General features: G+C 46.0%; 1 protein-coding gene across 1 annotated transcript; it reads right to left on the bottom strand.

Moving 5' to 3' along the window:
* Positions 1 to 8,155: 8,155 nt before the first annotated feature.
* Positions 8,156 to 11,492, bottom strand: LOC140534433 (olfactory receptor 6B2-like). Its single transcript, XM_072655510.1, has one exon. It carries the CDS (start codon positions 10,592 to 10,594, stop codon positions 9,515 to 9,517), a length of 1,080 nt encoding a protein of 359 aa, XP_072511611.1. The 5' UTR covers positions 10,595 to 11,492; the 3' UTR covers positions 8,156 to 9,514.
* Positions 11,493 to 12,331: the final 839 nt, after the last annotated feature.

Genomic DNA, 12,331 nt, shown 5'->3' with positions numbered 1-12,331 from the left:
ATTTAGGGTTAGGGCTAGTCATTATATCTGGGCCTTGATGGAAGTCCATGAGCAAAATGTCAAACAGCCAAGGGTGCCCAAACTTGAATCCCTATGGCACTCCACTCCCAGTCCTCAATACCTAGACTCTGGCCCCAGTCCCATCTATTGTACTAGCTTCCAGCTCCCATTCCTCCATCTCCTCCCTTTTTATCACATGCCAAAGACAGAGTTTCTCACCTTCTGAATCAGTGGCCAGAGGTGACAAGGAGAAGAAAGGGGACAGGGAGCACTCATCAGGAAAGTTTGCTTAACACAATGGTTTAGGGAGGAAAGAAGGAGAGTGGGCAAAAGGCAAGGGTGGGAATTTCTTGGTGACCTAGAATATGAGTATCTGGGTGGGAGCAGGAATGAGAATCAGGCCCTGTGGAGTCTGGAGGGGGACAAGAGAAGGGCTCTGAGGCCTCTGAAGCTTGGATGAAGGAATCTTGGTCCCTGAGGAACAAGAATCAGGAGATCAGATCAGTCCTTCAAAAGATCACAGTCCAGCACAGGGACAAGAGAAAGGGTAAGTGCTGGCTGGGGAAAGGTCAGCAAATAGTCTAGGGTCTTGGGCCCTGGGAGCTGAGCAGCGACCTGACAGGGGGCAGTGCTCAGGGTCCCACATCCTCTAGATCAAGTTGAACTGTGATCTCCAGGAAGATGGCAACCCCAGGGGCTTCTCCTGACATATCTGCAATGAACTAGACTTCCTCCCCTTGTATCTCAAGACCCAGAAACTGAGAGAGGCCCAGAGGAGGAGCAAGTTGGAAATGAATGACTCTCTGCTCTGTTCCATAGAATCCTAGAGACCCAGAGGAAACTCTTGGAAGAAATGGGTGCTAACCTCAGGATAATGCCCTCCCACCTCCAATCTGCCCCTGGGATCCTGATTCAATTTTTCTCCTTTCCAGCAGATCAGAGTGGAAAATTAGTTCTGCCTGTGCGTCTGTTCAGCACCTTGGGACATCACTAGCCCCTTCTAAGGACACATCCCCAGGGGCATGAGGGTTGGTGCCTGCCTTAGACTTGAGCAGATGTGGGGATTCATTTCTCCTCTTGGCTCTCAGGGTAAGGGTGGGGGCCTTCATTCAGTCCTTCTCCCTCTCTCTAGTTCTCCCATCAATGAGCATGACTCACATGGAGGTCCCCCAGACAGGACCTCTGACCAACATGGGACCAATGAGGGACTGGCCTTCCACTCCCAGAACTTCAGGGTTAGAACCTGGCTGCAGAAAGAGGAAGAGAACTAGGTCTCCCAGAAGGAACTGGGAGAGGAGCACGGAATACTGAGGACTGAGCCAAAATGTTGATGCACTTCATGGTGAGACCTGGTACAGACTGCAGGGAGAGGGGATCAAGACCTCTGCTGTAACCAAGGGCCATGGTGATGTCCAGGTGACAGTCAAACCCCAGTCCCATGCATACCCCCATACATTCATACTCCTTCAGTGTCAAGAGACACATGGAGAGCTCAGCAAGAGGCTTGCCCAATGCCTTTGGGCCTGTGGTGGCTGCTACACCTGAAGAGGAAGAAGAGAGAATTTGGTTAGGTGCTATGGTTACAGCATAGCTTACCGAGAGGAGCAAGTCTTATGCCTGGCCAGCAGGCTGCTCGTCCTCCTGTGGAGTTCGCGAGTAAAAGAACGAGGTGGGAGAGCGGGTCAGGGAAGCAACTCCGATTTATTCAAGCAAGCACTCTGATTATATAGTCTCTGCCAGCCAGCCCAGTGAACCACGGTAACACACATAAACAAACCCGAAACCATAGAAATGAACACAAGCTGGAACTATAGTGACAACAACAAACCAGGGATGGGGCCGTCCCTTCCAGCGCCATCTTGTTCACCCTTCCCTGCTCCGGACTCAGTTTACCTGATGTCCGTCAGTGTGGCGTCCCAGATGGTGTGGCGGTCAGCGCCCCTTACAGTTAGGTGGCAAAGCATGGGTCATGTAGGGGTACACTGGGCCATAGGAAAGGGAAGCAAGCAGGGGGCTGTCTTTGTGTCTCTTCTCCATCTCCACAAACATTTGGAGCAGAGGCTGGATTGGAGTCATTCAGTAGAGCATGTACCTGTAGCTTCCTTCCAAACTGCTTGGGATTCCAAGGACATGGAGGTGACAAATATCTGTCCCAGCAGGATCTCTTGTTTTAGCATGGCACCAAAGAGTAGTTTTTGTGACAGGGGCAAGGGCAAGGAGCTGAGTCACTTCAAAGAAGACAGCTTCTGCCAGGATGATCTGTCTTCTTTGAATATACCCTAGGGCATCATGTAATTCTGAGATACCCAGCAAGGGCTGGGGGATGGGCTGGCTCTTCTCTGCTTCTGGTGGGGACTATGGGGACTCGCTTCCTCTCTGAGGCATGTTTGCTATCTGGGCCTCTGGTTGCCTTATCCAAGTTTGTTTGTTTTGTCCTGATCATAGATGAGAGAGCATCGATCCAAGGTAGACATATAGGTCTTAGAGGTGACTCCCTCTGGTCAGAGCTGAATGGTGGCAGGATGGGAATCCCTGGCCACTATATCAGTGGACTTAGAGAAGACAACCATCAGCCAGAGGAGGCTCCTGAGCCTGTCCCATTTTATCAGGCAACATGCTTGGACAGCACAGAATCAATATGAAATGCCTCCTACCACATCTCCCCTCACCCCCAACAAATGGGAAGAGCCATGATAAAGTAAACCACTCCTGTTTGAGGTTGGTTTTTGTCAGCTGTACACTTGTGAGTAGCGGTTTAGCCTGTGGATTAGCCTGGAAATAAATAACTGTCCCATATCTGACTCATATTGTGCTGAGTAATTTTGAGGAGGCCCCAGGTGTGAGCCAAAATCTAACCTTTAAACAATTTGCCCCTGGGGCAAACAGTGTAAGAAGAAGGAGCTTCACTCTACTGTATGCTTAGGACCAGAGCATTGGGATGCCTCAAGGAAAAGGGGTGAACCTCATACCCTAGTAGCCCTGGTGGGCCCAGCGGGGGTCTTCAGTGTCAGACATCAGTGTGTACAAGTTTCCTCTGATATGGGTGAATTAGGGGGGTTGGATCAGGAGCTGAGGAGAGGAAAGGCTACAACTCCCATTACCCTCCTCCCTTCCCTGGGTCTTCCGAACACCTCCATGGACACACTTTTAAACTTCATCTGCATTACTAAAATGGTCTTGTCACTTTCTTTCTTAAGTCCAAGCAATCAACAAAGCAATTAATCAAACCCTGATTGTAAGGTGTAAAAACTCACACTAAAAAATTGACAATCAGCCCTAGCCAGCCAGCTGACTCTAGCAAACCATAACAGTTATGTTGGTGAAGAAGGGGTTGGAGTGGAACAGGGAGTGGTGAAGTACCATGTCTCGTAATCATCGCCACCACATAGTCACCACACCCTGGTTTGTTTTCTTCAGTCCAAAAACTGGTTTATAAACTATAATTGTCTCATGGCATAATTCTGTCTGTCATGCTGCTCAAAGGGTAAATGAAGCAGCAGTGTAATCACCAGTGGTATATGGATACGCTTTTATCTCTCAGACATCATGAGCCACAAGCCTAGAATTCTCAACACATGCCCATTGTACGTATATTTCCGACTTGCATGGTTTGTTTAGAGAACTGAAGTAGTAAGGGTAATGTTACTCAACCTAATGCAGAGCTGTAGGTGAGAGGAGCGGCAAGCAAACAAAGCTGTCATGAGTAAGTCATGTGATAAGGTAAGACCTGCACCTTCCCACACTCGCTAAACTGTAGAGTTCATCTGCCAGTGACACATTAAAGTGAGAAGCATTTCTTTCTGATTTGGGGTAAACATAAAAACTGTTCTTTGGGCTTCAAGCTGAAAGTGACTGTGCTCACTGAACAGCATGGAAACAGAGCTGCAGAAAGACAGTTTTCAGTGAGTGAAATATTGGTGCGAGACTGGTGGAAACTAAAAGACAAGTAATATCGGCACAAAAAAAGGTTTTTTAAGTTTCACATAGTGGTCGCACTCCACTTTTTAATAAAATCTGTGATGATTATATGGGGAAATGCAGTAAGGGCACAAGAAGAAGAAGGGTGAAGGGGTCCAAGGTCTATGGGAGGAAGGGAGGGTTATGGTCCTTGAACTGTAATAGAAATAAGCTCAATGTTCTTTTCACCCTCCTTCCTCAAAGAGTCACAAAATTTCAGTGTTAGAAGGAACCTCAGGATCCTCAAATTCTGATCGACATCTGACCAATAACACCCACACTTACAACATCCACAACAAGGGATTATCCAAGGTCTGCTTGGAGACGTCCAGGGATAGAGAGCTGATAGAATCCCATTTCCCTTCCACTCTGGGATGGATCTGATTGTGAGGAAGTTTTTCCAGACATCCAGCCTATAGCCAACATCCAATAACATTCCCTGCTTACTACTCATTCTCCTATTGACCTCAAATCCATTTTCCTCCTCTGATCCCTTGTTTTCTTTCCTATTTCTCTAGCTTGGGCAAAGCTCCCACGGTGGGTTCCATGTTTTATCATGAATGCACAGAAAGGAAGGTAGCATTGGAGAGCCTAGTCTTCACCTGGACAGAGGACACGGAACTTCAACTCACCCTCTCTGTATTTCCATCTGCTCCACATCCTGCCAGCCAACTTTTCCCTGGGAGCTCTTAGAGAGGCAGCTGTGTGGATGTGGAGGATAGAGTGCTGAGCAGGCTGTCCAGAAGACCTGGCTTCAAACACCCAAGCACTGTTAGTGATATTTTATCAATGATTTGCAATTCTTTAAGCTCCCCCAGAGAGGAGGAAAAAGGAGGGCCAGATTGCCTTCAAGTTAAAAAAAGAAATACACAATAGTTCTCTGTCTGCAGCATGGGTTGGGTAATCTCCAACCCTTGATGGAGAAGAGGCATAGAGAGAGTGGGGACCAAGTGGCTTAGGGAGAAGAATTGGATCTTTCTGTTTCTGGAAGGGAGGCATCCTTCCTTTCCTCTCTCCAGAAACTGAGAATACAGGAATGGCCTAACCTCTGTGGCTCACCAAGAAAGTAGGTAATTAACACCAATAGAAATGAAAACCAGGCTCGTGATTTCAAGAGCAGACAAAGAAACAGGTTTTCTATGAAACATATAGGGAAAAATAGCTCGTAAAATATGCTTCCAGGTAGTCTCTACCAACACCTTCACTTAGCTAATGTGATTGGTAGCTTTCTAATATACAGATACAGCTGAACTGTGTTTTGCAAGATTAGATAAAATCTAGGATCTAGACTACTCTTTCTCCAAGGAGATAACAATTTCTACTTTTGTGGAGAGTAGGAAGAAGTTCATGTTGGCACCAGCAGCAGCCCGTGCAGAGTGGGGCAGGTGGGATCCATGTGGAGGTGAGCTCTCCTTTACTCTCTTGCATATGTAACCACAATTTGGCTTGGCTTGGCTTTGTGCCTGCCTAGATCACCTAATATGAAAGTAACCCTGGAAAAAGACCAATAGTGTTCCCCTACCATATGGACAGCGTATTTTGATTGGCTACATAGCCAGACTGGGGTAGTTGTGCCCTCTTTCTCACAGTGTTTGGAAAGGATGAAGATCCAAATTCATCCACAGCATTGGTGCAATAAACTGAAGTGGTGAGGTGGAAAGAATTGCCTTCCCTTCTACCTCCTGTGTCTACTCCATGGCCCCAAGAAATGGGTTGTAGGGGTTTGTTTAATTATTTCTTTTCTTTCCTTTTCTTTTCTTTTTTTTCCTTTTTTTTTTTTTTTTTTTTTTTTTTTTTTTTTTTTTTTGGTGCTAGGTGCAGATGATGGAATCTCCACTAGACCCAGGAGCTCCAGCCATGAATTTAGGGAGCCAGGATTCTAGGACTAATGTTAGGGTCAGCCAGCTCAGTAGAGAAGTCCTGAAATGCCAGGGTCCTGTGGACTCAAGCCCAAGGGCACTTTAGATTTGAGATGTATGTTTGTGCTGTATTGGAAAAGAGCTAATCTGTGAACCTAATCCTCTTCCACTTCCCAAATATGAGGTAGTAGTATAGAATATTGGGGAAGAGGGAGAAAATTATGCCCCCAATTGTTTGAAGAAGGATGTGTGTTTTTTTTCTTATTATAACTTGGAGGTAAATATTTCTTTATAAAACTTAATCCAGTTCTTAAGTGGTTAAATGGATTGCAGGGCACTCTATCAAATTGAGAGAATCTATCATGGAGATCTGAAGCCAATGGTAGAGAGATTCCTTCAGGGTACTGGAAAACTGTTGAGGAAGGATAAAATGTAATATATCTGGCTTGTAGACAGTGGGCACCAGAGTAGTCACTGTTACATACACAAGAGGTGTAGCAAGCTAAAATTACATCTACCACACCTGTAGAGGAGGGGTACAGTGGCTTACAACTAAAAGTGGTTTTCCTCAGTCTCTCTCTGTAGGGGAAGATACACATAGCTCCCTCCTGTCCGCTTAGTTCCCTCCCAAATTCTGATGACAGAAAGATCATCAGGAATATCTAGCAAACCTCTCTTTCAAAGTAAATAGTAATCAGATATCAGAGAAGAGACATAGATTAAGCTCATGGATCATATTACAGTCAACAGGCCCTTTGACTTAGGAGTAAGATTTTTAAGAAAGCAGCTCTTTCAAGAGCTAGAAAGAATGGAGATAAGGAGGGGATGGAGCAAGGGTGTTGCGAGGCTCAAATGGGATGATGGATGCAAAGCCCTTTGAAAATCTTAAAGGGACATGTAAATGTCAATTACTGTCATCATAATTGTTATCATTAGCCTGTAGTCTCCAGAAGGCAGCTAGGTTATGCCATGGATAGAGCACTCTGCCTAGAATCAGTCATCCTCCTAATCTGACCATCCAAATCTGACCTCAGACACTAGCTGTGTGACTAGGCAAATCACTCATCTCTATTTGCCTCAATTTCCTCTTCTGTAAAAGGAACTGGAGAAGGAAATGGAAAACCAATACAGCATCTCTACCAAGAAAATCCAAGTACCAAAATAAAGACCAAAGGAGTACATACTTTAGATATAAAGGCTGATACTATAAACAAATTAGGGGAGCAAGGAATAGTTTATCTGTCAGATTTACGGAGAATGGAGGAATTTATAGCCAAACAAGACATAGAGAACATTATGAAATGCAAAATGGATAATTTTGATTACAGTAAATTGAAAAAACTTTGCAAACAAAGTCAATGCAACCAAGACTAGGAGGAAAACAGAAAATTGGGAAAGAATTTGCACAAATAGCGTCTGCAATAAAGGCCTCATTCCTAAAAAATACAGAGAACTGAATCAAATTTACAAGAATACAAGTTATTTCCCAATAGATAAATGGTCAAAGGATATGAACAGGCATTTTTCAGAAGAAGAAATTAAAGCTATCTATATAGTCATATAAAAAAATGCTCTAACTCACTATTGATCAGAGAAATACAAATCAAAGGAAATCTAAGGTACCACATCACACCTATCAGATTGGCTAACATGACAAAACTGGCAAATGATAAACATTGGAGAAGGTATTGGAAAATTGGAACACTAATCCACTGTTGGTGGAGTTGTGAACTGATACACTCATTATGGAGAGCAATTTGGAACTGATCCAGCAATACCTCTTCTAGGACTATATCCCAAAAAGATCATAAAAATGGAAAAAGGACACACATGTACAAAAATATTTATAGTGCTCTTTTTGTGAAAAGAAATCAAGGGGATGCCCATAAATTGGGGAATGGCTGAACCAGTTGTGGTATGTGAATGTAATGGAATACTACTGTGCTATAAGAAATGATGAGCAGGCAGACTTCAGAAAACCTGAAAAGACTTGTATGAACCGATACTGAGTGAAGTGAGCAGAACCAGGAGAACACTGTACACAGTAACAGATACGGTATGTGATGAATGACTTTGGTAGACTTAGATCTTCTCAGCAATGCAAGTTCCTAAAACAATTCCAAAAGACTCATGATGGACAATGGCATCCACATCCAGAGAAGGAACCATGGAGTCTGAATGCAGATCGAAACAGATTCTTTTTGTGTTTTGTTTTCTTTTATGTTTTTCTTTCTCATGGTTATTCCCATTTGTTCTAATTCTTCTCTATAACATGACTAATGTGAAAACATGTTTAATAGGAATGTATATGTAGAGCCTATATCAGATTGCATGCTGTCTTGGGGAGGTGAAGGGGAGAGAGGGAGAGGAAATTTAAAACTTATGAAAGTGAATTGTGGAAACTAAAAATAAATTAACTTATTTTAAAAGATAAAGAGAAAATCCCAAAATGGGGTCACAAAGAGACATGACTGAAATAGTCTCCAGTCTGGTGATGGTTTCATTTCCTGAGCCTTCTACTGCTCAGCTCAAGCCATGTGTATAGAACAAGATGGGGGTGTGTCACACATACCCTTTAATTTAATCTGCATTTAAAGTATACTGTTGCTGTTCGGTGATGTCTGACTCTTTGTGACCCCATTTGGGGTTGTCTTGGTAAAGACACTAGAGTGGTTTGCCATTTCCTTCTCCAGCTCATTTTACAGAGGAGGAAACTGAGGCAAACAGAGCTAAGTGACTTGACCAGTGTCACACAGGTAATAAGTATCTGAGGCCAAATTTGAACTCATGATGATGAGTGACTCCAGGCAGGGTGCTCTATCCACTGTACCACCTAACTGCCCCCTTCTTAAGTCTAGACAATCAACAAAACAGCAGATCAAGCCAGCTCTCAAAGGAATCAGAGGCAGAGGTGGAGTTTGCAAGCACAGGAATTCAGGACCATGGTGAGAGCTGGTTTCCTTGTGTGTACATTTCTGGAATGATCTCCAGTTTGAAATTCAAAAGTCCACACTTGCCCCCAGAAGCCTTTCGCAGCCTCCTTCTCTGATGTCCATCAATTATGAGAGGTTTCCCTTCAGGGAATCTGTCCCAGATTTGTGTGGAAATGGGGTTGTATTTATACATTTTACACAATAAAAACCTCAGAACACTTAAAAGCATTTGTAGTCTACTTGGCAAAAACAAAAACCAAACAAAGAGGATGAGTGCTTTATCAAAATGAATCGAGATTACAATGAACAGAGATCAGAAGCTCTGGGGAAATTCTCCAACTACAGACAAGAAAAGGGAAGAGTCCCTGCTCCGTGGGTGAGGGAAAGGTCTCTATTGCTCACTTGTACATGGTGGCTCGAAGTGCGTGTCAGGTGTGTTATAGAATATTTGGTTGGCTCCATATTAGACTAGATGGTCCTCAAGGGCCCTTCCAAGGCTGATGCTCTGGGAGGGTACCTGAAAATAATGGCAAGAAAGAAAAAAACCAAAGCCACCCCCTAAGAGAAGACAATGGTCAGCAGATGACCACAAGGGTGGAGAGAGGACAGACCAAAAGTCTAAACCCACATTAAGCCCTGGCCCTTGAGCTGACACTCACACACCTGGATCACTTGTGTGCAGCACCACCAGAACTACCTGTTATCACTATGGTTCTGCAAGTTAGCTGATGTGGCTGAGGTGGGACCCAGGGTCACATGATGTCTCTAATAGTGGAGGACTGGGTCCTCCCCTGGAGCCTGGCCAATGCCCAGGCTCTGTTTGAGGTTGCCCTTGAACTCCTTGTTCCTCAGGCAGTAGATGAGAGGATTCACAATGGGAGTCAGGACTGTGTAGATGGCTGAAATCAACTTGTTTGAACTCCAGGAGTCAATGGCCTGGGGACGGACGTACATGAAGATCATGGCTGTGTAGAAGATGACCACCACTGTGAGGTGGGATGCACAGGTGGAGAAGGCTTTCCAGCGGCCAGTGGAGGAGGGGATTCGAAGCACAGCCATACAGATGTGTCCATAGGAGAGCATGGTGGCAATGAGCGGGAACACCAGGATGATGAAAGCCAAGACAAAGTCCACCAGCTCAGCCATGGAGAAGTCTGTGCAGGCCAGTTTGAGGATGGGGGAGATGTCACAGAAAAAGTGGTTCATGACATTGGAGCCACAGAATGTAGCGCTGGAGATGAAATAGACTTTAATTACAGAGATGGTAAAGCCACTAACATAGGAGAAGACCACTAGCCGCACACAAAGGCCTGTGGTCATGATAACTGAGTAGCGCAAGGGGTGGCCTATGGCCACGTAGCGGTCATAGGCCATGGAGGCGAGGAGGACGCACTCACTGCACACCAGGGAGCTAAAGAAGTAGAGTTGTGTCATGCAGCCCTCAAAGGAAATGCTTCTCCACTGGGAGAGGAAGGTGTCCAGCATCTTAGGGAGGATGTCAGAGACGTACCAGATCTCCAGGAAGGACAGACTTGCCAAAAAGTAGTACATGGGCTTGTGGAGGGCAGCACTGGTCCAGACCACAAAGATGATGGTGGTGTTCTCTGCCAGGACAAAGAGATAAGCCAGGAGAAAGAGCAGAAAGAGCAGGTACTGCAGCCACAGGGCCGTGGGGAAGCCCACAAGGATGAATTCCTTGACGTGGGTCACATTCTCTCCCCTCATTGTGTGGTGGGGCTGAGGATGACAGGGTCTGAAAAACACCACCTCAGAAGGGTGGGACAGAGGCAGAGAGATGCTCAGGGAGAAACCCTCTGCAGAGCCCCAGCCTTGCTCCCCTGACATAGGCTGTTTCCGGTGCACTCCCTTCCTAGAGTTTCTTGGGGCACAAGGAACTCCAGTTAGGACAGGCAGAGGTCTCTGCCTTGAAGGTTAGCCTTCCTCAACCCCTGCCTCTCCTAACCTTGGTGCCCAGGACCAAAGCTGGATCAGAAAGCATCAGGAAAGGGTTGCCCATTGGGCAAATAGACACCCCTTTCAGGAAGTCAGATCTGAGCTGCCCTAGAATGATCCTGCATGAGATCTGACTTGGGACCATCTGTTCCCCAAGCCTAGTCTCTCTCCTTTTCCCAAGGTGGCCCTACCATCTCAGAACCTCAGCTTTGTTATCTGTGAAAGGGGGTTAACAACTCATTACCTGCTTCCCAGGGTCATTTTAAGGCAAACTAACTAACTTCGGAGGCAGCGGAGTGCCTCAGTGGATAGAGCACTATGCCTGGAGTCAGGAAGACCTGAGTTCAAATTTGAGCTTAGACACTGACTGCATAGGTCACTTCACCCTGTTGGCCTTAATCCACTGGAGAAGGGAATGGCAAAGCACTTCAGCATTTTTGCCAAGAAAACCCAGCGCGAAGCACGTGGCCCAGAAGAATCAAGCACTATTGATCAACCATGACCTAGAGTACTCTGGGATGTTAGGGTGATGATGCAAAATTTACAAGTTTCAGGACCCCCCAAGAAAGTTGACGGGCTGGACACTTGGGTTTAACAGAGTCACCTGGGGAAGAAGCCTCCCCAACTAGAAGGAATTGGGGTTTGTGTGGGTGGGGTCAACATGCCACCATCCTCTGGGCACCTCTAGAGGTGGACTGCTTCCTCACTACACCCTGCCTCTCTCCTCATGATCTTCCAGGGCCCATCTTCACCAGCCTTCCCCTCCTCCATTGGACCCCCTCTCAGCACATTCTGCTGGCCTGTGGCCTGCATCTCTCCTAGCCCCCTCCCTGCATGCACACATTCACACACACATGTGTGCACACACCTGAATTGCTTTTGCCCCAATTGAAACTCTCCTCAGATGCAATTTTGGCAGAAGCACCCCTGCTTTGCCGATGAAAATCTCAATCCCTGCCCTCAGGACTCTTCCATCTGCTTGGAAATTCTATCAAAAAGTTCAACAGGAATTTCAAACAGCTGAATCAAGCTGAGAAGGGAAGTTGGCAGGCATTGGTCAGATCTGGGTGGGTCGAGGGGGGTCTGTCCTGTTTTGGGGTACTCTACTGATCTCACGGCAGGAACAACTTTCCACCTGAAGCCAATGTGTAATTCTCCTTAACAAGAAAGAAGGTCCAAATTCATGACATTGTAGTGTCTACTGGCTTTTGGAATGGATCCAGCAGGGGGAGATCAGGAAGTCCCTTTCCAAGAGGACTCAGACTTCTGCTTCCTCTCTGGGGGGTCTCTGTCTGTATGTATGTCTGTCTTCCTAGGTTCCTACCTATCTATCTGCCTGCCACCCATCCATCCCTCTATCTACCCACCCACCTATTCATCCACCCATCTGTCAATCTCTCCTCTTTCCATCTATTTATCCAATTATTCATCCATCCACCTATCCTAGAGATACACAATTTGGAGACACACAATCCTAATCACTCCACCCCCACCCCAACCCACCCTCTGGACACCCAGGCTGATAACCTTGAGCCATATGCAAGGCTTGCCTTTCCCTGACCCTCTCCCCAAATCTAATCAGTCAAGATGTCTCCCTGAACCCCATCCCCCAACCAGTCACTGTGGAGC

This window comes from Notamacropus eugenii, chromosome 1 (assembly GCF_028372415.1).
Source record: "Notamacropus eugenii isolate mMacEug1 chromosome 1, mMacEug1.pri_v2, whole genome shotgun sequence".
Lineage (NCBI taxonomy): Eukaryota > Metazoa > Chordata > Mammalia > Diprotodontia > Macropodidae > Notamacropus > Notamacropus eugenii.
This window is presented reverse-complemented; position numbering and strand designations above follow the sequence as displayed.

Bases quoted from the DNA above. Each gene is read 5' to 3' on its own strand.
- LOC140534433 (XM_072655510.1), bottom strand. From the start codon at position 10,594: ATGTCAGGGGAGCAAGGCTGGGGCTCTGCAGAGGGTTTCTCCCTGAGC.